This window comes from Micromys minutus (genome assembly GCF_963924665.1).
Source record: "Micromys minutus genome assembly, chromosome: 24".
Classification (NCBI taxonomy): Eukaryota; Metazoa; Chordata; class Mammalia; order Rodentia; family Muridae; genus Micromys; species Micromys minutus.
The window spans coordinates 43,829,582-43,854,662 of record NC_137959.1 but is presented as its reverse complement, the minus strand read 5'-3'; the positions used below and the strand labels follow the sequence as shown (position 1 = coordinate 43,854,662).

The following is a 25,081-nucleotide window of genomic DNA, read 5'->3' as shown; positions in this document are numbered from 1 at the left end:
CTATGAATAGGTGGTTATTTTTGTTATTTATGTGCTTTACTGCCCCTCGGGCCCCCCCTCCCCCCCACCTTTTTGTCGCACTCACTGTTGGAGAAACCTCTGCCAATAGTTTCAGGCTTAGTGTGGCCTCTGGCATTTTCAGGGGAGAGTGTCCTAGACAGAGCCTGTGGGATCTGCTTTTGAAGCATTTCCCTCATAACCAGGAATAGTGTGTGTTTTATAAGTCAATTTTGACCCCTCTAGGAAGCCCAAAGTCCCAAGTGAAGTATATGCATTGTTGATACAGGCACAGCCAAGTCAAATGTGCACTGTAGTTTTCTTCCCCCAGGTATTTACAAGAGTGTTCCTACTGAGATTAGCTAAGCCAGTCTCTTCGATTCAGCTGTATAGCACAAAAGCACGTCCTTGTCTATCTGTGTGTAATAAATAACCCCACCTCCCCATTCAGCTGTATGCAGTGGCTCCATCTTCCTGTTCACCTCCACATAACAAACACTCTGAACTTCCAGAGTCCTGTGCTTTCTCCATGAGATACCCAGTCCCAGCCTTTTTCTGTGCCTTTCTCCATCTTTTTGTCATTCTTCTGCCTTCCAGTCAGATCTGACGCTGAAGCTGAGGTTCAGATGTGACAGTCAGGAGTGAGCACTGGTCAGCCTCGCTTTGGTGTGCACATGCCTAGGAGTTGCTTTCTGTCTCCCATGAACACCACTGTGTCAGGTATCGGGGGTGGTCTATGCTTGTGCTGACTTGAGCCTGCCTCACAGTTTAAGGCCCCGATGAGATGCAGAACAGTGTGTGAGGACATGAGTGGAACTGGCCACACCTCAGCTGCGGACATTTTAAAATGATGCTCTGAGCCTAATCAAGGGATACACAGGGGCAAAGTAGATTGTTTTTAGTGTGTGAGCCTGCTTCTAAAACTCTTGAATTTCCAAATAAACAGTTGTCTTATCTGAGGCTCAAATTCCATCTCAAAGCAGTCTGTAGGAAAGCTTGGTAGATGGGCAGTTCCCTAAATCTTCCATTCCTCTGCTTTTCTGTGTGCGTCAGAGTCTCACCATGTAGCCCCGCTGGCCTGGAACTGCCTTTGTAGACCAGGCTGACCTTGATCTCAGAGTTCTACCTGTTTCTGCCTCCTGCAGAGTGTTGGGATTAAAGGTGTGAGTTAGCCACCAGAGCGTGGGAGATTGTCCCTGCACTGACCGAACGGCCACAGAGGAGCCACTGGTGGTCTGTCTGCTTCAGTCGGTATTCTTATTTGGGGAGAAACGGGTTTGAGACAGGGTTTCTCTGTGTAGTCTTGCCTAACTCACACTGTAGACCAGGCTGGCCTTGAACTCAGAGATTTGCCTGCCTCAACCTCCTGAGTGCTGGGATTAAACATGTGCCACTGCCACCTGCCTTGTGTCATTCTTCCAACTGATCTAAAGAAAAGGAAAGGCAGTCCAGCCAAAATGAACACCGTTTACTGGTTTGTCCTTTCTAGGACACATTTTTTCCTGAAATACATTTGATTTTAGTGTATGTCTTTATTCCTTAGGGGAGTGGATTTCAGCCAAGGGAACTGAGGTTGAGAGAGGTTGAATACTAGGAGAGGTGAGCAAGGACCAAGGAACCAAGTGCCCAGGTGACCTCTGAACAATGATAAGTCGTTCTATAAAGAAAGTTTATTTGATATGTGTGGAGATGTGCTGGCTTCTGTGTCTGTGCATCGCCTGGGTCTCTAGTGTTTGAGGCCAGAAGAGGCTTGAGGTTACTTAGACTGGAGTCACAGTTGTGAACTGCCATGTAGGTGCCGAGTTTCAAACTCACGTCCTCTGTAAGAGCAGCTCATACTCTTAACCAGTGAGCCAATTCTCCAGCCCAGACTGCCTGTCTCAAAGGTTTTTAGAGCTTGTGTGGCACCACCTCTAATCACAGCATGGGTTCTGTGATGGAGAGGCCCAGTCAGCAAAGCCCGGGAGATTTCTAGTTATTTGGTTCCATATCAGGTCAACTGAGATGCCTATGTGCCCTGACCTCTTCCCTCTGTCCTCCATACCTCTGCTGGGCTTTGAGCCTCATCTAGTGGATTCTGTCTAAGCATATTCTTTCCCTGCACATTGGCTTTGAGAGACCAGACTCTAATGCCTGTGGCTTAGAGTATCTTATTGTGTGAACATGGTCCTTTTTCCTTGGCCCAGCACGCTGAGAGTCTACACATTGCCATGTCCTGCCATAGGTTTGTGCCTCTTTGGACCTAGCTTGGCTGGCAAGCATACTGCTATTCCAGTGCTAACTGGCACTACCCAGCAGCCCAAGAGGGATGCATCGCTGCATCTGGGTGAGTGTGGCGACTCTAGTCTCTGCTTCCCTGTGTCAGTGCACGTTTTCGTAGCTGTTAACAGCAGACACGCATGCACAGCTTCGAAGCCACTTTAGCTGCTCACTCCCAGGAAGACAAGCCTCATAGTCACAGGAGCCTGGCAGCATCAGTGCTGGGGACACACCAGTGCTAAGGACCGTTTGGAGAGTTCTTTAGGCTCTGTCCTGAGTGGGAACTGCACACAGTGCCTGATTTACACAGAGCTACCCCGATTCTGGTTTGGCAGTGTAGATTCTGTGTGCATACCAGTGAGTTATAAAGAAGGTACACAGACAGCAAGGCGAGACCTGACTCCCCTGCAGTGGAGGATAAGCAGAATTCTGGGACAGTGGTCTCCTCCCTGACTCAGAGCCGTGGCCTGTGGTCACCAGGCCATGCACAGTGCTGCCCTTTCTGCCCCACGACTGGAAAAAGGTGCTGGTTGACATCTTACCTTGTGTGTGAAGCCTAGTCAGAAAACAAGGAGGTTAAGACACTGATAGGAGAGTCAGAGCCTGTAAGGACAACAGAAACCATGTCCCTTGTTGGGTATGTGTCCAGCTTGGGGACGACTGAGGTTGTGCTCTGGAGAGCGCTCTTGATAGTTTGCTGTTGCTAGTTTCAGTCTTTTTTTTTTTTTTTTTTTTTTTTTTTATGGACTTTCAGTCTCTAGGTCAGACTGGCTTTGAATTCACAGCAGTCCTCCTTCCTCAGCCTCCTCGGTGCTAGGATTGGAAACCTGAGTTTTATGCCCATTGCTACAGGCTTTATGGTAGGTCTTACTATTTTGTGGTTTATGTAAGCTACAATCATCCTTTAAACAGTGCAAGTTTTGTACTCGGTAAGTAAAGCGCTTGACACCTGTGTTAGGGTTTTTAGAGAAACCTGATAGAATGAGTCTGTATATAAAATAAAAACAGGATTTGTTAGACAGGCTTGGTCTGTGGTCCAGCTATCCCAACAATGGTGTTTTCTGATGGAAAGTCTTAAGAGTCTTAGTAGTTGTCGGTCTACAAGGCTGGATGTCCCAGATGGTCTTCAGTATATGCTAAGCCATAAGCAGCAGCTTGAACACCAAAGCTTGCTAGTGAGAGGGGCAACACACAGACAGAAAGAGAAGCTTCCTTCCATGTCCTCTTGTCTAGACTGCCACCAGAAGGTGTGGCCCAAATTTAGTTGGGTCTTCCCCTTTCACATGATCCAAAATAAAAAAAATTCCTCACAGGTGTATGTAGATTTATGTTAAGGAGATACATGATTGGACAGGAGAGAGATGGGCGGGGAAAGGTCAGGGAGCAGAAGTGGAGGCAGGAGGGGAGAAAGATTCCAGGAGGAACAAAGATACAGGCAGATGCTTATGTTTCTCTCCGCACATCTCTTCATATATAAGGTTGTAATGAATATTTTATAAGGGATGGAGTTGTACACGATCATTTGACTTATAAAGGTTGGCAAATTATGTTACGCCTGTTGGATAAGAGTAGTTTGGTGTGTTCTTTGATGTGAATACTTGAGTTTAGCAGGTATACTGGCGGAACGCATAAAGCCTGACACAGAGTTGGGATGTATGTGTCTAAGGCTTGGCGACAACATGCCAAGGGGAAGTGAGTGAGTGAAAACAACACTCCGGGGCGGTCGTATCCACCCGGGACAGAAGCAGCAAAGAGGTGGTGGAGTGAACATGGCCTGGAGCGCCAAGTGGCGTGGAGACCGAATGTGTGTGCTCGGCTCCACACTAGAGTGGTGTCCATGAAGTGAAACCGCGGGGGGGGGGGGGGGGGGTTGATGAAAGGTTAAGCCATCTATTTTAATATTTACTGCAACAGGTGTACTCAACAGCATGGGTTTTAGTTAATTCTAGATGTGGTCAAGTTAGCAACCAAGGACAGCTGTCACTATGCCCAGGCCTGAGAACCTCGAGGGATGATCCCATCACTCATAAAAAAGCCAGGCACGAGGGCTCACAGTGTAGGCTGTACACTAGGGGGAGGATGTGGAGGAGGAGACAGGTTCCAGACCAGCTGAAACAGTGAGTCCTGTTTTAGTGGGAGACTGGCTCAGTATATGAGTAGACAGAGATTGAGGAATTTACCAGCATCAACCTGTTTTCTATTTTCTTAAGAATGTGCACGTGTCCCCCATATACACAGTCAGAAAGCATATGATTGAGTGGTTCTTAGTGTACACACTTAGTTGTGCATGGCAGTGCTGCTACATCAGTCCAAAGAGTTTCTAGCCCCTAAAAAGAAGCTCCACTCCTCAGTCACCCAGTCCCCACGTTTTTTACCTCTTGTGGCTGCGGATGGAATTCTGAAATACTGTGGCCTTGGGTGTCTGTGTTATTCAGCATGTTGTGGTGTGTGCAGTGTTTAACTCCACAGACCAATGATCCATTCGTCTGTTGGTGGGCATTGGAATTTCTACATTTTCATATGCACTAATGCTTTCAGTAGATAATCAGGAAAAATTAGTTTAAAAGTATATGTGGCTACCTAGGTGTGGTGGTGCATGCCTTTAACTCCAGCACTTGGGAGGCAGAGGCAGGCAGATCTTTTGAGTTCAGAACCAGCTTGGTCTACAGAGAGTTCCAGGACAGCCAGGACTGTTACACAGAGAAAAACTATCTTAAGAAAAGTGTCTGTTCTATGATGGACCCTGTGACTTCATGCACGGAATTCCAGTAGAGCTCAGTCCTTTGCTAAGCTTGGCATGGCCTTGGGCAGTGGGTGCTGGGCAGTGTTGAAGGATAAACATGAACGTAACTTAGTGCTTGGCTGCACTGGTGTCTGATGCATGGACATCCTCGGGGCTGGGGTTGGGGATGTTGGCTGGCAGCACGCCCTGTGGGAATGCCATTCTGCGCTCAGCCCAGAAGAGCGAAGAGCCTGGCGCCCACACTATTGCGTGTGTGTCTCTGTGCTATACATAGGCTTCTGGATGAGTGGGGCAGGCTAATTTTCTTAAATTCCATATTTAGGATTGACGGCAATTGAAAACCCTATTGGAGATTGGAACGTAAATGGTTTTTGGGAGGGTGGCTCTATTTTTCTAGAGGGTAACGTGGAACCTTTTTATAGCCGCTTCTCCTTTTTTTTTTTTTTTTTAGTTACAAAATAGTGTGTTTCACTGCTGCTGCCACAAGTAATCTGAGTCCATGACATCTGACTCAGCCAGAGGATGACCTGGTGGGGTTCCTGTTGAGGAAGCTGTTAGGAGCTTGGCCTAGGCCTCCATGGTTCTGAGGACAAGGATAGCCAGCTTACCAGTGGCCTTGACTTCTGTCACTGGGTGGCACTGGGAAGGCCCTGTCTCTTCTGTGTCTGCTCTAGAGCGGAATGAGGTGTGTGAGTATGCTGCCTCAGCTGTACAGTGAGCACCTTCTCCAGACTCCTCATATGGCGGTGTGTCCGCAGCTCTTCATGGAGCTTGGCTCTGACCAGAACAGTCAGTTTCTTTCTTGTGCTTGTGCCTGTGTAGAACATAGCTGTGCTGTCACTCACCCTGGGATGTGGCCCACTTCCCAAGAAGGCCTTTGCCCATGTGCACATCAAGGCACCCTCTGTAGCATGATCCAGAGGGTCCTCTTGGTCTCAGGAAGCCTGCATGTTGTATGATGCTTTGCCTCACTCAGACTGGTTCTTCTGAGCCTAGAAATTGATGTTTGCTGTTTTTAATCATGATTTTGGTGCTAGAGCATGCTTACTAAATTACAAGTAATAGAAAGCTAGAAGAAGGCAAATAAATTGGTTTACAGGTTGTATACCCCTCAGTCTAGTGAGATTTTCTGTACTACAGGTTTATAAATAAGGGTGAAGGAGACTTGACTGTAAAGCTGCCCTTCCTCATAGAGTGGAAAGGTATAGACTACATAAAGGGTGCCTGAAGGTTGACTTTCTATAGACAGGCATAATGGCTGTCCTCACTGGCATCTACAGGGTTGTTGGTAATGTGGAGGGGCTAGTCGAGCACTGAGAAGTCCTCATTCTGGATTGAGAAAGGGAAGACCCCAGCAGCACCCTTGTGATGTGACTTGAATGCACATCTGAACCTCAGTGTTGAGATTCTGTGTGGGTGTGTTTGGTGGGAGCCTTGAGGCAAGAGTTTCTCTGTGTAACAGCACTGATTATCCTGGACTAGCTTTGTGGATCAGGCTGGTCTTGAACTCAGTGAGCCACCACCACTGCTGCCTCCCAAGTGCTGAGATTCAAGGTGTGTGCCACCTCACCTCACCTCTTTATTACTTTTTTTAAGTTGTATTTTATTTGTTGTGTGGGGTGAGAACATAGATTTGGGTGCCCGTAGAAGCCAAAAGAGAGTGTGAGATTCTCAAGATGCATGGTTGTGGGTGCTCCAAACTAACCCCCGAATCCCTAGAAGAGCAACAAGTGCTTTTAACTTCTGAGTCATCTCTCCAGCCTGCAGCCTGGGGGATTTTTACATAAAACCCTGTTTGTAGAATTTTTCATCCCACTTGGGAGCAGTGGGAGGGCCTGGTGAGAACGCTGCACAGTGGGCTGATTCCCAAGTAGGAAGAGAGGCTCTTAACCCTGAGGGCCTTAAAGGGCCGCCGGCTACCATGAACTATGCTAGCCACACTGTGACCTTCCTCTGGCAGCCAGCTCTTCTAGCAGTGACAGGTGCTCCTCTCTCCACCCTCCCACCCCACACTCTTCTCTGTCTTCCCTCTTTGCACTTACCAGGGTGCTGTGCTCACTGGGGTAAGCTTGAGGAATGCAGAAGACAGGCAATAATGAAACTGTTCAGAACCCCAGATTAGAGTCTTATATAATGTGTTTTATAACTTGCCTTGCCGCTGTCTTCCATTCTTATGAACATTTTTCTATGACATGAAATCTTAGTTCTGGTTCTTTAAAGAATGTTATCTGCTAGAATGAAGTAGAATTTCCACTTAAGCTTGTAACTGGGGAAGTTTATTTGTCGTGGGGGGTAGTGGGAGGAGATAATATGTGTGTGGAGGATAGAGGTCAGTATTTGGCTTCCTCTTTAATGCTCTCTACCATAGTTTTTGAGACAGTTTCTCACTCAACCTGGCACTCACCAGTTGGCAAGATGCCTGGCCCCAGGCAGCCCAGACCCGCCTGTCTCCATCCCAGTATCGGGAGCACAGGGCACATGGCCATGCTGAGCTTTTTTGTTTTCATTTTAAAGATTTGTTTGTTTGTTTGTTTAATGTATTTAGTACCTGTGGCTGTCTTCATATACTCCAGAAGAGGCATCGGATCCCATCACAGATGTCTGGGAGCCACCATGTGGGTGCTGGGAATTGAACTCAGGACCTCTAGAAGAGCAGTCAGTGCTCTTATTAACCGCTGAGCCATCTCTTCAGTCCCTTTTTTTTTTACCAGTGCTCCTTTAAAATACATACATACAAACAACAACAATAAATTTATGATTAATTATTAATAATAATAGCATTATTATTATAGACTATGTTACTATGTATCTTAGGTTGGCTTCAAACTCATAGAGATCTGAGTTGGAGGCCAACCCCAGTAGTGAGATTAAAACTGTAAGCTTTCATACCTAGCTTTTAAAAATATTTTTTAATAATGTACTTTGAAATTCTTTGACAGAATCCAATCTTTGTATTTTGCCTAAAAAACATTTTTTCCAAGTCAGAGATTATGCTATTCAGGAAGTCTTTTTTTCTGTCTGGGAATTAAACCCAGGGCCTTATACATGCTTAGGAGACATTCTTGCCCCTTCCTGAAGTCCTGCGGCAACGGGCAAGACTGTTAGGCTCATTCCGGTAATTTTAGAGGCTAATGAAGGGCACTTACTAAGTTCATTGAAACTGGAAACTAAGGTCTGAAGATATGGTTCAGTGGTCAAGAGTGCTGGCTGCTCTTCCAGAGAAGCAGGGTTCAATTCCCAGCACCCATGTGGTACACATGTTACACATAAACATATGTGAGCTAGACATCCACACACATCCAATACAAATAAATAAATATTTAAAAAATCAGTGGATAAACCTTTAAAAAAACTCACAGAAATACCTAACATAATTTTTTTTTATTCCTCTTAATTTTAGATCAACAGGGGGTCCTTCAGGTCGAAGTGGACACAGGATGGTGGCCTGGAAGCGACAACTAATTCTCTTTGGTGGCTTCCATGAAAGTACAAGGTTGGTACAGCAGATTGGGGCTCTTGTGGAGCAGAAGGTAGAGGCTCACACACAAGCATTCTGATCACGAGTGGAAACGCTGTTGCTCGCTCGATTACTCCCTGGGTGTGGCAGCCACAGTGACTGACAGCCACATGAAGTAGTGAGGAAGCCATAGGTCTGTCCTATGTCATCAGCTACTGTGCAGGGCTGCAGGTGAAGCCAGCACTGCCCTTCCCTCTTTCTGACCTGCAGATTGCTGATCAGCATTCCACAGTGGTGTTGGGGGTGCCGGTCGTTTAAAATTAGAACTTTTTATAAAACTTATGTAAGACTCTTTAGGGGCTGGAGAGCGGGCTCACTGGGTAAGAGCACTGGCTGCTCCTCCAGAGGACCTGAGCTCAGCTCCTAGCACTCAGGTCGGAATGCTCACAACTGGCTGTAATTCACCTCCAGAGCTCTCCTGTGCACCCATACAAGCCTATACACACAAACAAGCCTTTTAAAATATAAACCTATTTTGGAAGTACTTAGGCAGACAGACAAAATGACAGTCCCAAAGTGAATGCAGTCACCATCTGTATTAAATTAGCTTGACTTTTAAATGCCACCATTCAGAATTTTCCTTGAGAAAGTTATTTATCTTCAATTCACAGTAGATTTTTTTTTTCTTTTACTAAAAGTTTCAGTTTGAAAGCTGAGAAAATTGGATTATAGTATGTCTTCTGGAAACCTGGAGGCCCCCATCCTCTGTGTGTTATGAGAGCTTGTGGGTTTGGGAGACAGCCCATCAGTCAGTTCTCTTGGGTTTCTTAGTATCTCTCCAGGGTAGAAGAGGCAGATGACCAGCTCCTCTCACTGCAGTCAGCAGGGCTCACAATAGCTTTAAAACCCATATCGTGGATTATTCAGATGCACTGTGTGGAGCAATGGTTGTCCCAAACTGCACGTGCTCCTCTGCAGACAGTTGGTTCTTCTGTGACAGCTGTAGGGCAGTGTCTCTTCTGTGACAGCCACTCCTTAATACTAAGCCACCTATCAGCTCTGCTGAGTGCTTTGGTGCTTGAGTCCTTGGCTCTGAGCAGAGCTAGCATTAGGTGGAGCCTCCCTGTCCTGCTTGGGTGGTGGGTGTGAAGGCTTTGTTCCTGCCCTTTGGCTGTGTGCGATGCTCTGCCAGTCCTTACCAAACTGTCAGTCTCCAGTCTTGTAACCAGTTAGATTCACTGTCAGAGGGTCTCAGAGATATTAAAGATGGCCGTTGTCACTGGGTAGGAAACAGACAGCTTTCACAGTAAAGCTTTTCATTCTTTTGTAAATTTAGGATCTACAAACCCTTTGTTAGATTTACCTGAGGCACATCTGGGTGAAATACAAGTTTTCCTTTTTGTCTTCCCTGCCATCTCTGTGGTCCTTTTTTCCTCCCAGGGACTACATCTACTACAGTGATGTGTACACGTTCAGCCTAGACACCTTCCTGTGGAGCAGGCTGTCCCCATCAGGCCCCGGGCCCTCGCCCAGGTCAGGCTGCCTGATGGCTGTCACCCCCCAGGGCAGCATAGCCATTTATGGAGGCTACTCAAAGCAGGTAAGGGCCATGGTGCTGGGAACTAAAGGTGCTTTTACCTACTGCTCTTCAGTTTGTCCACAGAGGCTTACAGAGAAGTGTGAGCAGATTTCCTGAGCCGTAAGCTGCAGTGGCATGGCTCTGCCCCTCTTTAAAACACAGGGGCTTGTTTGTTTGTTTTGCTTTTTAAGACAGAGTTTCTCTATGTAGCACTGCCTGTCCTGGAACTCACTTTACACATTTACAGACCAGGCTGGACTCAGAATCACTGAGATCAGCCTGCCTCTGCCTTCTAAGATTAAAGTTGTGTGCCACCACCAGAAGAGTGTGTGTGTGTGTGTGTGTGTGTGTGTGTGTGTGTGTGTGTGTGTGTGTGGTGTTGTTTGTGTTCACGTGGGTGTGTATAGGCCAGGTATTAACACCAGGCACCTTCCTCAGTTGCTCTCCACCACACTGTTGAGACAGGCTTCTCCTGGGACGACATAGTTTCCCAGTTGGTTGTGCTCAGCTACCTCCCTCCCAGCACTAGGACTGTAGATGCTCCTGCCAGGCCTGGCTTGTGTGTGCTGGGGATGCAGGCTTAGGTCATGTCATGCCCGTCTCCCGGGAGCACTGCTGTGAACAGTCTGTAGTTGCACTGTAGTTGTCATAATGACACAGTGTCCCTTTCTCTGTGTCTGCAGACAGTGGTAGCAGTGTTCCTATACCAGTACTTAGGAGCATGTCTGCAGGGGTACCCTCTTGCCCAGCTCCTGAGTGTTTGTCAGTCCTGACATTGCCATGAATCAGGGATTGAATACTATCTCGTTTATTTTTTCTTTAAAATCCTTTGATACAAAAATTCTCAAATCCATTGTTAACCTGGATCTTTTAAGTGAGCACCTGCATGTCCCAGAGAGTCTGCCATTTCTTGTTAGCTTAGTTATGTGATCACATGTTCACACGTGATCCAGTCATGTCAGCTGTCTCCTGTGTCATTCAAAGAGAAATGTAGAGCTGTCCTTGAGTGTGTGAGTGAGTGTGGCTGCATGTGCATTCGTGTGTGAGTGTCGGAGTCAGGTAGAGGTCAGTGTTGACTGTCACATGGTTTACCTACAGCCAGTGAGCACACCCAAGTGTGTCATTCATGTGGGCCTCTCACAGCCCTCTCTGCTTTGTTAGCTCTTAAACTTTCTTTTTTAAAGATTTTTAAAATTTATTTAATGTATGTGAGTGCACTGTTGCTGTCTTCAGACACACCAGAAGAGGGCATCAGATCCCATTACAGATGGCTGTGAGCCACCATGTGGTTGTTGGGAATTGAACTCAGGACCTCTGGAAGAGCAGCCAGTGCTCTTAACCACTGAGCCATCTCTCCAGCCCCTAAATTCATTACTTAGTTAATTTAGTTGCACAATAGTGAGTTTCTATAAGGGTTTTACACACCCTGAGCTTTGGGGTAAACCACATTCATCCCGTCCTCTCTGCTTAAGCGTGTTAGCCCTACTGTTCTCCCACCCCTCCTCGTTCACACACTGGCTCCTTGGGTCTGCTCTGCGTGCTGCAGGTGGAATGCTGCCGGCCCTCTGCAGTCCCCATGCCTGTAGGTAGCATTTATAAGGACTTATTTTCAGACTGTTCTCAAGGTGCACATCAGGGCTCATTTGGATGAGGAAGCCCAGCAGTACTGCGGTACACACAGTGGCCCCTTTTCTGACAGTGTAATAAGATACTATGCACTGGGGACTTCCAAAGAGAAGAGATAACTTATTTCAGCCCTCCTGGACTATGAAGGCACACTTTCTGTAAAATGAACTGAAACGGGGCTGACAATCTAGGATTGGACATGGATTGTTCGTGGCAGATGGTGCCACAGTGGGGGAACGTGTATGAGAGGAAACACTCAGGGAGCCAGAGGCCAGAGGGATCAGACTTGTTCTTTTCCTTTGAACTTGACTCACAAAAATACCCTGAGGGGCTAGGGAGATGGCTTAGCAACTGGTTATGAGCCCTGGCTGCTCTTCCAGATGTCCTGAGTTCAATTCCCAGCAACCACATGGTGGCTCACAGCCATCTGTAATGAGATCTGATGTGTTAGTGACAGTGTACATACACATATACACACACACATACATACACACACGAGTCTTTTAAAAACCCATAAAACTAGACTGAGAGCAACATTGGTCTCTGAGGACAATACCCCTGGTGCCCACTCACCCTCGAGGCTGCCATCCTTGCCTCTGGATGGTACAGATGGAAAGGGGATCAGGGCTGACACCTGAGCTCAGCCAGCATGCAGGACTTGTAGGACCTGAATGGTCTCTTGGTGGAGAGAGGCAACAGGAGGGAAGATGAGGGGTGTGTGGAGTAGTTGGTTCCTGATCAGTGTAGCTGCTGCCAGGACAGGGGCTAGACTGCCGCTCAGGTTTTTCTATAAATGCAAAGACTGTAAGATCAAGTGTAGTAAAAAGAATTTAAGCACAAATGTATAGGGAAGACACTTGAACTGGTATCTTTCACAGTGTGAGCATTGTGCCAAGCAGTTGTCTGGGCCCCAGGGTGCTGAATAGATGTGTGTACCCTTCCTTCAGAACCAACAACAGCCAGTCAGCATCACTGTTGGAGGCTCAAGGCTAAGGACCAGGGATCTGTGGGTGTGAGGCTTCCAGGAGGTCTAAATGGTGGTGGCATGCTTTTCACACAGTGAGTCCGTCTGTCCCCTGAAAGGGGGATGGCTGGTGATACATTGGGGCTGCAGTTAGGTATAGCTTATCCGTGCAGACCTGTGCTAAACAGCGAATCTGTGCCAGAGCATACTGCAGTGCTTCAGCATGGCTGGTTCTCAGGACTCCTTTGTTTTGCAGAGAGTCAAGAAAGATGTGGACAAAGGCACCCAGCACTCAGACATGTTCCTGCTGAAACCTGAGGAAGGGGGAGAAGGTACTGCTGTCTTGAGACTTGGCTTGGCTGTGTCCTTGGGTTGGGTTGCATTTAGCGCCTGCGCAGATGTCAAGCCTGTGTCTCCCTCTTACCAGATGGGAACTGCTTGGAGTTTCCTGTAGCCTGCCTAGAGCCAAGGGCCAGACCACCTTTTCCTGGAGTGGCTGGGCTAAGATGCCTGTGTGGCATGAGTGTGCTTTGTGTACCTTGCAACCCTGCAGGAACCCAACTCACTCAGCCATTTGTGTCTTCCTCCAAAGCCATGTTGACATTTGTGTTCTCAGGTATAGCCTTCATGCTTGGAGGTGGAGAGGAAGGGGTTGCTGATTTCCTGTCCTTTCTTGACGTTTGAAACAGCGTGTTCTTACTCAAGAGCACAGAAACATTGCTAAAATGTGGAATTCTGTGGGGCTTGGGTTCCTGTTTTATTGGAGACTGGTTTGGACTTTGGGGTGCACAGCTTGGGGCTGAGGCTGAGCTCTGGTGCCTGGGCTGCTGCAGAGCTGACTGCTTTGTAGCCCTGGGGCCTCTGCTGTGAGGTCAGGAGAGAGTGCATGGACATGCTCCTCCTCTGCTCCAGCATTCTTCAAGTGAGACCTCTCAACTCACCTGCCTGTGAGCACTGCTGGGATGCTGCAGTGTCTGTCCTGCAGTGGTGGGGCCTGGTGAGATCATTTGTTACTGTTGTTGGGAACCTAGGTTTGGGGACCTGAAAAACTTGAACGTGGAGACTAGACCATGTGGCCCTAACCTGTGTGCCCAGCAACCAGCCCCTGAAAAGGGAAGCCTGTGTCAGGAGCAGCATACTTGCCATGGTTGCACAGTGAAGATGGTGGGCTCACCCCATGCTGGTGTGTTCTAGCCTCCAGTCCTTCCCACAATGCCTCCTGCTGTGATGAACTGACTTGGTGAGCACAGGCAGGCCCAGAGTCCTTCCACTCTGTGGGCCTTGTTGGCCACTACCCAGTACATGGCCACTAGCACTTTTTAATGCTTAGTGAGATGACAGTCTCAGCTCTTCTTCCAGAAGTAGTGGTTAGACATCCCCATGTCATATCAGACCACTACTTCTGTCATCAGACTCAGCACCTGTTGGAAAAGTGTAGCGCGGCCATCTGCAGAGAGGTGGTGCAGTGCAAGACTGGGTGAGCTTAGGACCCAGGGAGGCATACTTTAGCTCACGATCCTCTTCCAGCAAGATGGCATCTCCACATCTGTCCCTTCTGCCTCTCAGTAGTTGGTGCCAGGGTCCCTTAGAAGGCAGTCACACAGCTGAGCTTGAGAAGGACAGACCTTAAGGGTTGCTGAATGGCATCTCTTCCTTCACAGGAAACAAAATGAGGCTTCGTGACAAAGCAGTCTCAAACGCTTAAAGTTGTGTTCATCTCTTGTGCCCAGGATTCTCTGTGTGTTCTTGATTGGTTCTCAGTGACCCTCTAACCCCTTCTCTGTTTTTTCCTTACAGGCAAATGGTCTTGGACCCGGATTAACCCTTCAGGGGTCAAGCCTACTGCAAGGTCTGGCTTTTCTGTGGCTGTGGCTCCAAATCATCAGATACTGGTCTTCGGGGGCGTGTGTGATGAGGAAGAGGAGGAGAGCCTGGAAGGCTCCTTCTTCAGTGACCTGTATACCTATGACGCTGCCAAGAGTCGCTGGTTTGCAGCCCAGCTGAAGGTAGCCTAGGCTCCTAAATAAATCTTCCCTGTTATCTGTCTGTCTCCTGCCTACTCTCAAGACTTGTTCCTTCTTTTTGAAGGCCCATGTGTAGGTTATGGATGACTAGGCTTGGGACCCCCTTGGTTTTGTGGTCCATTCCTTCTTGCTGTCAGCCACCACCCCCTGGCAGTTCTTGACCCAGAGGTGAGCTGAGGTGCTAAGACATGCCAGGTTCTCTGGCAGTTAATGTCTGTTACTTGAACCCATCCCTGGTTTCCAGTCTCCCTTTCAACTGTCCCTGTTACCGTCACTGCAGCTGTTACCTAGGACTTGCCTGGAACAGACAGATTGGCAGGTGATAGTCCATGAAGGGTCCCAGGCAGCCCTGACATCTATACAAGTAAACTGCTTGGAGTGGCCACACACAGTGCAGGAGGCTAGTGAGCACCTGCTGTGTGCTCAGCCTCGTGAAAGGGTCTCCGATAGAAAGCAGCCTTGCACATGTTGGCCCCTGCTCTGAGGAACGTGAGGCATAGTCACTCAGGGTCCCAGACATTGCCAAGAGCACTGAACCCCACTGTTAGGTTAGTCTCTTATTTAAAGATCACTTGGGCCTCAGGCCCCATGATGTTCTTCAGGAGCTGTTCTGTGTGAGACTCCCACTGTGGCTGCGGGATGAACTGGGTCTTGACTTTAGAACAGGGAGCTGGCCCAGGTTGGCTGGAAGTTAATAGCTGGAATATTTAATTGTAGCTCAACAAATACCGTCATGTGAGCATAGCATTTTGCCCAATGATAGAGGCCACCACAGTTACTCGGGTGCACTCTGCAGAATGACCAGAGAGACAAAATACACGTTCTCCTGCAGGGGACCCAACGGGAAGGTACCTTTGAAGTGCTGGTAGCTGAGGGTCCTCCTGGGCATGGTCTTGAAGATGAGTGGAGCCAGGCCTGGTCTTACTGAGTGCTTCCCAGTGTGGGGCTCAGGAATGCCTGTCCCTCTTTGCAGTGATGGCTAGGAGTCCATCCCTGGCTGGCCACGCCTGCTTTCTGGAGTGGTTCCCCTGCACCGCTCCACTTCTCTTCCCTCAAACCTTTGATCGGCATGTTGGAGCGGGGACTGCCACTGCCCCATGATGCAGCTTGAGTTGTGTTAACAGGGCCCCAAGTTGGAGAAGAAGAAACGGAGGCGGGGCAAAGCAGAGGATCATGAAGGTGCCACTGAGCGAGAGAATGGGGGTACCAGCACCCCAGAGCCACTGGAGGTGATAAAAGAGGTGGTTTCTGAAGACGGGACAGTGATCACTATTAAACAAGTGCTCACTCCCTCAGGATTGGGGGTACAACCCCCACCTAAGGCTGAAGAGAGTGCTTCGGAAACCAGCAGCACTGGGCAGGAGCCATGTCCACGTTCCAATGCCATGCTGGCTGTCAAGCATGGACTGCTCTATGTCTATGGTGGCATGTTTGAAGCTGGTGACCGCCAGGTGACCCTTAGTGACCTCTACTGCCTTGACCTTCACAAGATGGAAGAATGGAAAACCTTGGTGGAGATGGATCCAAGTAAGCTGAGTGGGTGAGGCCCCATTGTGGAGGGAGAGTCTTTTCAGAGCCCTCCCTGTCTTGCAGGGAGCCCTGATCGACTCCAGGCAGGCTTACCTGGCACACTCCTGTGTGCTCTGGGTGTTCTGGGTGTTCAGGGACAAAGTGAGGAACAGCATAAGTCAGGCCTGCTGCACTTGCCTACCTTCTCCTGGGACAGTGCAGAACAGGCAGGACTTCCTGACCTTGGTGCCTGGCACTCTGGGGTGGTAGCTCTCTCCATGTTTGCTCTGAAATCCTGACATACTCATTTATCCCAAAAAAACTGCTGTTGGTTCTTTGACAGTCTATGTGTTCCTGGCTGACTTGGAACTTGCTATGCGATTCAGGCTGGTCTCAAACTGAAGTAGATCCACTTGCCTCTGCCTCCTGAGTGCTGTGATTAAAGGTGGGACCTGCCACACCTGGTTCCATCATCCTCTCTTTGAGACTAAAATCTGCATGTCTAAGGCAAGGCTCTGCAGGGGCTGTAGAGGCCCAAGAAGAGCCAGCTTCCATTCAGCTGCCCCAGGTTGCTATGAGGCCCAGGAGGCATATGCTGTTCTGTTCATCTCCGGCTTCAGAGTAGGAAAGTTGAGTTCCTTTCCCAGTGCCAGAGTGGAAGGAGGAAGAGGTTCTGTGAGGTGGTGCCAGGTCCCAACTGTGTGCTTCCCTGGACTCCAGTCTGCACCCACAGTCTCATGTTGGTTTTGCTTATTAGAGTCACAGGAGTGGCTGGAGGAGTCGGACTCAGAAGAGGACAGCAGCTCAGATGAAGAGGGTGCAGAGGGGGAAGATGAAGACCAGGAAGAGGACAGTGTGGAGGACAGTGCTGAAGAGGGAGCAGGTGAGAGCCACAGTCAGATGCAACTGCGCCATGCTGCTGCTGCTGCTGAGGCGGGCCTGCTTGACAGTGCTTGTGTTGGGTGGGTCTAAGCAGGTTGACATTCAGTGTAGCCCTTTCCCAATCCCTCTGAACTGCTTGACTGAGCAGCTTCTTTCTCATTCTTCCTTTCTGGCTGGGAAGATCCGCAGCACCCAGAGGTGGCACGTGGGGAACAGTATGAAGAGTACTTGTCCCGGACTGAACAGCACTGGCTGAAGCTCGCCCGGAACCACGTGGGGCCCGATGCAAAAGAGAAGAGAGTGTTGAGAGTAGCCCAGGCCATGGCAAAAACATGCTTTGATGATGCAGTTCAAGACATTCCACTGGGCACACATTAGACAGAGTGATGGTTACAACATCACTGGCGTCAAGCCAGGCGTGAGGAGGCCCCTGCAGAGGTGGTCTTCTGTGGAACTTTGGGTGTCCACAGTCTGATGGGGGTTACTTACCCTGCCTTCACAGTGGCCTCTGTCCATGCTGAGGCAAGGTTGAATGGGATGTGAATTTGAGGGGCCCACAGGCTGTGCTTCTGTCCTAATAAAACTGGACTGTGTGCTCTAAGGTTTTCTTCTACAGAACAAGATGACCATACCGATCTGTTATGTGTCATCGGACTGAAGGTCACCAACAGCCCAGCAGTCACTTAAAGCTGCTGTGCAGTGTTTGCTTCTGTTCCAGCTGACCTTGTTCTGTGGGTCTCACGGTAGAATATTCTGGATACATGGTTATGTCCACATTGGCTCCACTGCGATGTTTTGTTCGTTTCCTCCCTCATTTTAGACATGTATTTTACCTTTATATTTATATGAATGTACCTGTCAGTGGCTAAAAGAGGGTTGGGGAAGAAGAGCTGGCGTTATATGGGTGCTAGGAGCTGAACCTGGGTCTTCTGTAAAGGCAGCAAGTGCTCTTAACCTCTGAGCCAGTGCTCCAGCCCCTCCATTGCAATCTTACTGAGGAGGAAGTGCTAATGCCTTCCCTTCCCTTCTCCTTTGTGGGCACAGAGCTGTCTTGTGTGAAAAGATGGCAAGGCTGGAGGACAAGGACCTAGCCCCTGATGACGCCAGCCTTCTGACCCTTGGCCATGTAGCAGGGGTTCCATTGCCGTTGATCTTGCACCAGACACACTGGCCAGTGCCTGCTCCACCACTGAGCAGGAAGAGTGAGTTCCAGGCCAGGTTGGCCACATAGTGAGACTCTGGTTCCACAGTAAGAGGAAAGAGCTCTAAGGAACCCGTCCCTTGTCGGGAAGTGTTTGCTGCTTGTCCTGGGCTGTGTACCCACAGGGTGAGAGGATGGCTACCAGACTGGGCACAAGGCTGAGTGGAAGACAGACTCGTGGAGTTGTGAGGTGGGAAGGGCACGGTTAAGCCAGGCAGGCCTCCAGACAGCCATGGCTTCACAATCACTCACATACCATCATACACTACTGTGGCCGGGACAGCCCAGGATGCTGACCCGGGGCACCTGGATTGTCGCCTGGTCCTTCTGCCTACTTCTGACAGGAGTCTGGAAGCCCTTATTATTCTAAGTATGATTTCTTTTAATGGCTTGACAATAGTGTTTCTTCTGACTATTAAGAGTGGATTACTTAAAGCAGCAAGTCAGTGGCCAGATGGCAGTGTGGAAATATAGAGGTTTCCAGGGTAGAAAGAAGCCTTCCTACCAGGGGAACCTGTTCTGTCAGATAGTGACAGCCTCACATGCAGATACCTTTCTGATATGTTGCAGGAAAGAGACAAGGAGCAATAGTTGTTCCTTTCTGTGGTGGGGCTCCAGCCCTGGAATGTGAGGTCAGTGTGCTGTCTTGTCACTCAGATCCATGTGCCAAACACGCAAGGTGCTGCTGCTGTCATGGGTAGGTTAACATGCAGAGCAGAGTGCTTCCCCAAGGGACTGGCACTTGGGGTCCCAGTCACCGTCCTTGGCACAGGAGAGTCCAGTGGAGACCCAGGTAGCTGTCAGCACAGCTGCCACAGTGCAGGGCTGGAGACAGCTGGGCCTCTGGGCTCCTCACATTCCAGGCTCAGTTGTCAGGACTTGACAGTGCCCAGAGGCAAGACTCAGAAGCTCTTGTCATAGAGATGAGGAAAGTGGGGTGACCCTCTCTGATGGCATGAGGGCTCCTTCCTGTCCTGGACTGTCCAGCCCACAAGCTCCCTGTGTTCCCACAAGTGCTGGAACAAGGAGTTAATTGTAGGACAACATTGGGACAGGGTAGTAGAGGCTCCTCCTACCCTGCACCTGTGTTGAGGGCTTTAGGAAGGTGCCTAGTAATGAGACAGACTAGCATCCTGTGGTTTTCAATGAGTTTATTAAGGAAAGGAGCAGAAGATTTTGAATCTGAGTGTCCCTTGCTTCAGGTGTGAAGTCTGATTTAGTTACATTCATTAGAGAAGATTTGTTTCCAGTTTTTGATTAACCAAGCTGTTTCCAACTAAAGAGACCAAGGCAAGAGCAGCCACCATGCCGGAGGGAACTCAGTTGACAGCCCCTCCTCGCCCGCAAAGCAGTCTCATTAATGAGCGGTTTACATGCACCAAGAGAAAAAGGTAAAGCAGATGACTGTTGATGTGGTCACACAGAGTGATCTACAGCAGTGTCGTTGCCATGTGAAGCTCGTTGTCCTCAGGTCATCTGGGTGGCTTGTCTCTGGGAGCGGTGAATGGTGTAAGCAGCAGGCTCCAGCTAGAGCATTCAGGATTGGCCTGCTGGGAGGGAGGGCTGACCTGTAGGTAACAGCAGAGCTGGGAGTGCCAGCCCAGAGAGCCACCGAGGAGAGTGTTGTCTGTGGACCTGTCTTCAGCTGTTCTGATGGCTACGGCTGCTCCCAGTGGGCAGTGCTCAAGCTGGTGGGTCTTAATGAGCAAGAGGGACTTGCCAGATACTGGACACCTTGTAATGATGCTCTCTGTACACCACCTCATGCCCCGAGTCTTCAGCCTGTATCCAGTAGCTGCGTACCTACCCTGGATGGTAGGATTTGCCTCATGGGCTCAGAATGGTCTGCAAGAGCCATTTGGAGGTAAGTTGGTGGGTATCCCTACTTAAAGTGGATGTTGGCTGAGGGAGAGAGCAGAACCTGTTTGGTGGGAAAGGTTGAACTGTACCCCATGGCTTTACTTTTATTAATTTCCCTGTCTACACAGGGCTGGGGAGGCTGCACTGAGTACGCTGCTATGCCTTTAAGACACAGGACCCTTGGCAGTCTCAGACATCACCCCTGAAGAGACAGCTCTGACAAAACTGAGACAAGGTCTTCAAGGTAGACAGAAAGCAGCATACCAGCAGGCATGCCAACAACGGAAACTACAGCTGGGTGGGGGAAGTCTAAGGTCAGGATGAGTCTATGTGTTTGAGTGTGAAGTGTTTTACCCCATAGTTAGGTGTTTGCATCTTGACCTGTGGTCTAGGGTGGACCAGCTAAAGGCCATCCCATAAGTGAGGTAGTTGTGAGGTGGCTGGCTGCCTTACCTGTTCTAACAACCTTGGAAACTCTTGGACTGTGCTCCTCTCAGCCCACCTCTTGTGGAGTGTACCCATTCCCCCTTCATGTAGTCCTAGTGAGTCTCTCAAGTTTAGGAAGGAGCTGAGCCAGGAGACTGCCCAGTATGCATTTTAGCCCTGACCATAAAAGGGGAGGCGTGAAAAAGTAGACTTCGGGAGCAGCATGTGCTGGTCTGGAGAGCACTCAGCCACATGAGAACTCACTGCCACTGCCCTTGAGGGGCTTCCCTTTTGCCACATGCCTTGCTCACATGCTGTATGCAGGCCTTGTCTAGCCCTCAGGAGGGGGAAGGCTTGGGTCTTTCGGGCATGTTCCCACTATTCATACTGGGATGCAGCTCAGCTGTTAATTTCAACAAGGACAGCTATGTGTTCTCTTCTCTCAAGGCCAGGGTACACAGGACAGACAGTTCTTGGCACTTAGGGACACTTGGTTGCCCTGGTGTGTGCTTGGCCAAAGCTGGACCTTGGTGAGACAGCAGAGCTAAGAGCTCACAACCCTTCTCTTGAATGCTTACCCACTGTGATGGTGAAGTGACGGCACAGGGCTGTCTGGTGTCGGGAAGAGGGCTGTGTGGCTGTCAGCGGATTGCATGATGTGGAGATGCTGGAGTAGGAGCTTGTGCTGAGCTTCACGGCCAAAGACTGCAGTAGAGGAGGGCAAGAGCAGGAAGAGCCAGCGGAACCGAGCTTAAACTGGGACCTCAGAGGGGATGGAATAAGCGGCCATGAGACCTGTGGAGCAGGGCTGTGCAGATACATGATAGGACATGTCTGGTATCTGCAGGGATGCTGCCTAGAAGAATGGTCCAGCCATTCAGGATCTTTGGAGGACAACTACGAACTAGAAAGGATAACAGCGCAGAACCTCGTCCCTGCTCATCACTCATGATCATGGCTGGGCCCCTGGGTGTTCTGTGCTCCCAGCAGTGTCTTCAGTCTCCCTGAGGGTGGCCCTAAGTATGGTCTGTCTAAACTGGAATATGCTGGAAGTGGGATATGTGGCTGTCCTCTGCTTGCCCTGGGTACCAACCTGGCCACAAGTTCCATGGGATTAGTGTGGGAGTGAAGGAGCCTGGTGTCAGGTATTTGTTGGTGAGCCAGTTCAAAGCAGAGACTTTCATGGAAAGCAGTCTGCTGTCTGCTGCCCGAGACCCTTGCACTGTAGCTGTGGAATTTCTGACCAACACTACCACCATCATGACCAGTTATCCTGTGTGACTTTGGGACTTCTCGAACTTGGTATTATGGTACCTGGACTCATCCGTGCACTCCATACATACAACCAATGAGTCTACAGCGTGCAGGACTCAATGTGCAACAGCTATACAGCCATGTTGCAGGCACCAAGGGCCTTGGGTGTCGAAGAAGGATTTCTCTTTCCTCTGGAAAAAAAGTGTGTCTTCTGAGGCTGGATCTCGGTTAACACTCATTACATGCTGGGAGCCACACTGTTCTGTCCCTCATGTTCTCACCCTGTTCAACATGCCGCATCTACTACACCTCCAGAGAGGACGTAGGCTCTACTGGGTGGGAGAACAGCAGCCATAGGCTTCAGCACGGTGTCTCCTTCCCTGCCAGCATGTTGGCTCCCCCAGGATCCGGAGGTTCAGTCTCCATTTCCTCTGCTTACTACAGGATGCCAGTGGACCGCCAGGCTGCAGACTCTGGTCTACGGTAATATTACTCGTAGCAAAGTGAGTGGACGTGCACCGTCCCCTGCCAGAGCCTCTTAAGCACGTTTGGGCTGTGGTTTGTGCGTGTGTCAGGTGACGTGAGTAAGCACCCTGTTAGGCCAGGAGCTTCTGGGATGCACATCGAGCCCCTCGTGTCTGCAGACAAATACAGTTCACATAGCCCAATATGGACGGCTCTCATGGCTGCAAAGAGCAGGAATCTTTTATTTGGTTCACGCCAGATTTGCAGCAACCACTTGATATTAAAAAAGGTGAACGGAAAAAGTAAGCTGTACAAAAAGATGGAACCCTTTAGAAACACCAGCAATGCATTGGGTCGCCTGCTGAACCTTTCCCCCTCTTCAACCCCTAATCCAAACCAGCTTGGAGGAGGGACGGGCGGTGGGTAGGGAACAGCGTGGATAACGGAAACAACAGAGCTGAGTGTCGCTGGAACATGCTCTAATCTGTAGTTTATTTCTGGTTAAAAATATAGCAATCCAGTGCACTGTAGTAAAGAAATCTGCTCGAAAGGTAGCAGAGGACAGCTGAACACGAGCAAAGCAAGGCAGAGTCCATAAGACAGACGGAGCCCCGGGTGCCAGGCGAGCTGGCATCCCTTGTTCATTTGTTTGGATGAGGGAACAACCCTGGTAGAGAAGGCAGAGACATGAGGAACCTGTTGTTTGACTGAAACAAAGTTACATTGTACATCCGGGGAGTGCTGGGTATGCAACAGTCTCCAGGACATTCAAGCCACTGGCTTCAACCACATTCCTGTCCCGGGACCAGACTCTCTGGAGTAGCTCTGAGGCATCTGGAGGGAATATGCATATCTGTTAGGGGAAGTCGAGGCAGGCACAGTGCAAAAGATGTGAGACCCCGTGGAGGTCAGTGAGAGGTGACGTCCTCCATGGGGCGTCACTGCCAGGGACACGGAAGCCTGAATATACATCCTGTATACTAGGTGCAAAACGTCACATGCTCAGCCCAGGCGTGCTGTCAGGCTGTCTGGGGCATGTGGGCCATAGCCCCCTTGGCATCAGGGTTCAGATGTGCCTGGCCAGGTCGGGGTCAGCCCTGGACGTCTGCAGCATGGCCTCCCTGGGTCTGGAGGGAGAATGGCTGGACAGGGCCACCAGTGAGTGAGCAGAGGACAGCAGGGAACAGACTTTGCTTTAAGACTCAGTGTGGGGAGGCAGCCTCCTTAGGAGAGCCGTGGGGCAGTGCCGAAAGAGGGATCATGGTCTGTTCTGGGAAGAAGAGCAGGGGCTTCCCTCTCCCTCCACAGGTATGCAGCACAGACTCCATGGAGACAGAGGCCAGGACACCTCATCTCTGTCCCTGGGCCCACACTCCCAGCTACCCACCTTGCATAGCTGCCCTCCCCCTCTCCCGGCTCGCCAGGCCCCTTCTACTTGCCACCTTCCACACCCAGCAGGAAACTTGAAGGTCCCAATCTTTTGGCCACTGGTTTGCCAGGACCCGTTCACACCAAGCTGGAGGGGTGGCATGCCGGCCTCCTCCTGCCATGCCACACAGCATCGTGTTACACAAGCAAAGAATTTTGGCTAAAATCCAAAAAAAATTACCCAGAAAAAAAGGCAAACTGTGAGTGCTACCCAATCACGTTTTTCTTCTGTGGAAGGACAGGAGTCGCGGGGCTGTCTGAGTCAGGGTTCCCCTTCTTGTTTTGCATTTAATGTCCCTTTTATACATCATTGCTTCCGTGGTCACAACAATCTTGTCAGATGAAAAAGTTAATAAACAAAATGGCGACTCCAATGTTGAGCAGGATCACCATGACGACCAAGATCGGAGCTGAGCCCTGGAACAGAGAGGACAGGTAAGAGTGAGGCCAGTGCCTCACTACACACGGGTGCCTAGTGGGAGGGGGCTTTCCCTCCTGCACCCTCACTGCTGTCCCTCGGAGATCTCTACACTAGTCTTTCTCAACCTGGTGGGAAGCTAGCTCTTCTGTGGGTCACTTGGTGCCTCTGCTCCCGTTTTCCTCCTCGAAGACCTGCTTGCTGCCATAGGCTGCTCTCTTAGGTCCAGTTCTTGTCATAGACCCAGTACCTAACTTCTCCCAACACTTACTGAAGCCCTTAACTCTCAATGCCGCTCACTGTCACCCCCTCACAGCCACTGGCCCTAAGGGGCCCAAGATACCTGCCTGGCCAGCTGCCTGCTCATGTACCTTGTTGCAGCGGAGGGGGCAGACGTCCAGCAGGGGAGGAAAGCCCCGCAGTCCCACCACAATGGAGGTTAGCATATGTCCTTGACAGCAGTCCAGAGAGAACCAGGAACTGGTACCACAGAAGCCTCAGCCAGGCCCCATGTGTGCAGAGCACCTAACTCCACAGCCCTACAGTTCATCCTCTGGACATGGTGCCCAGGCTGACCACACACATGCACCTTGCATCTAGTGGGATGGCTTTGGGACCTAGCCTCCATCACAGTGACCGGTCACTCTAGCAAGGGGCCTCCCCTACCAGGAATCTTCTGCAGTTGCCACCAGGCATAAGCTTTGAGCTGGGAATTTGTGCCCCATCACACCAGAGAGGTGGGGCTCCTGGGGTTTAGAGGGGGCACAGAAGTTTAACATGGCCAGGACACTTAGGAGCCAGAGCCCTGGTTCTTTCCTATCCATACAACTTGGAGGAAGTGGTGATGTCACCAGTCAGGGACCGCCATCCATGACCAGACACAGTGTGGCCATTACTATATAGAGCCCTCCAGGAGGGAACGTGGGTCTTGAGATGGCTGGCAGTCAATCTCAAAGAGGCCACCCATGGTCACCCCTAAACATAAGCAG

At 49.9% G+C, this 25,081-nt stretch overlaps 2 protein-coding genes across 5 annotated transcripts in view; one reads left to right on the top strand and one right to left on the bottom strand.

Annotated features, from left to right (window-relative positions):
• The window catches only part of KLHDC4 (kelch domain containing 4), a 28,917-nt gene extending 11,287 nt beyond the window's left edge, over nucleotides 1-17,630 (top strand). For 2 of the 4 annotated variants that reach the window (XM_080937338.1, XM_080937340.1), the window contains 7 exons: nucleotides 8,400-8,492; nucleotides 9,897-10,056; nucleotides 12,882-12,957; nucleotides 14,423-14,631; nucleotides 15,774-16,176; nucleotides 16,916-17,041; nucleotides 17,222-17,630. In XM_080937338.1, the coding sequence (XP_080793464.1) occupies nucleotides 8,400-8,492; nucleotides 9,897-10,056; nucleotides 12,882-12,957; nucleotides 14,423-14,631; nucleotides 15,774-16,176; nucleotides 16,916-17,041; nucleotides 17,222-17,418 (1,264 nt within the window). In that variant the 3' untranslated portion in view covers nucleotides 17,419-17,630. Of the gene's footprint in view, nucleotides 1-6,912; nucleotides 6,982-8,399; nucleotides 8,493-9,896; nucleotides 10,057-12,881; nucleotides 12,958-14,422; nucleotides 14,632-15,773; nucleotides 16,177-16,915; nucleotides 17,042-17,221 lie in introns of those variants that run through there. The other 2 variants (XM_080937341.1, XM_080937339.1) reach the window with 2 other exon arrangements.
• Nucleotides 17,631-24,010: 6,380 nt separating this feature from the next.
• Nucleotides 24,011-25,081, bottom strand: part of JPH3 (junctophilin 3) — a gene marked incomplete at both ends in the record, with an annotated part of 57,572 nt that continues 56,501 nt past the window's right edge. The window contains one exon of the mRNA XM_080936660.1: nucleotides 24,011-24,091. Coding sequence (XP_080792786.1) covers nucleotides 24,011-24,091 — 81 coding nt within the window. The remainder of the gene's footprint in view (nucleotides 24,092-25,081) is intronic.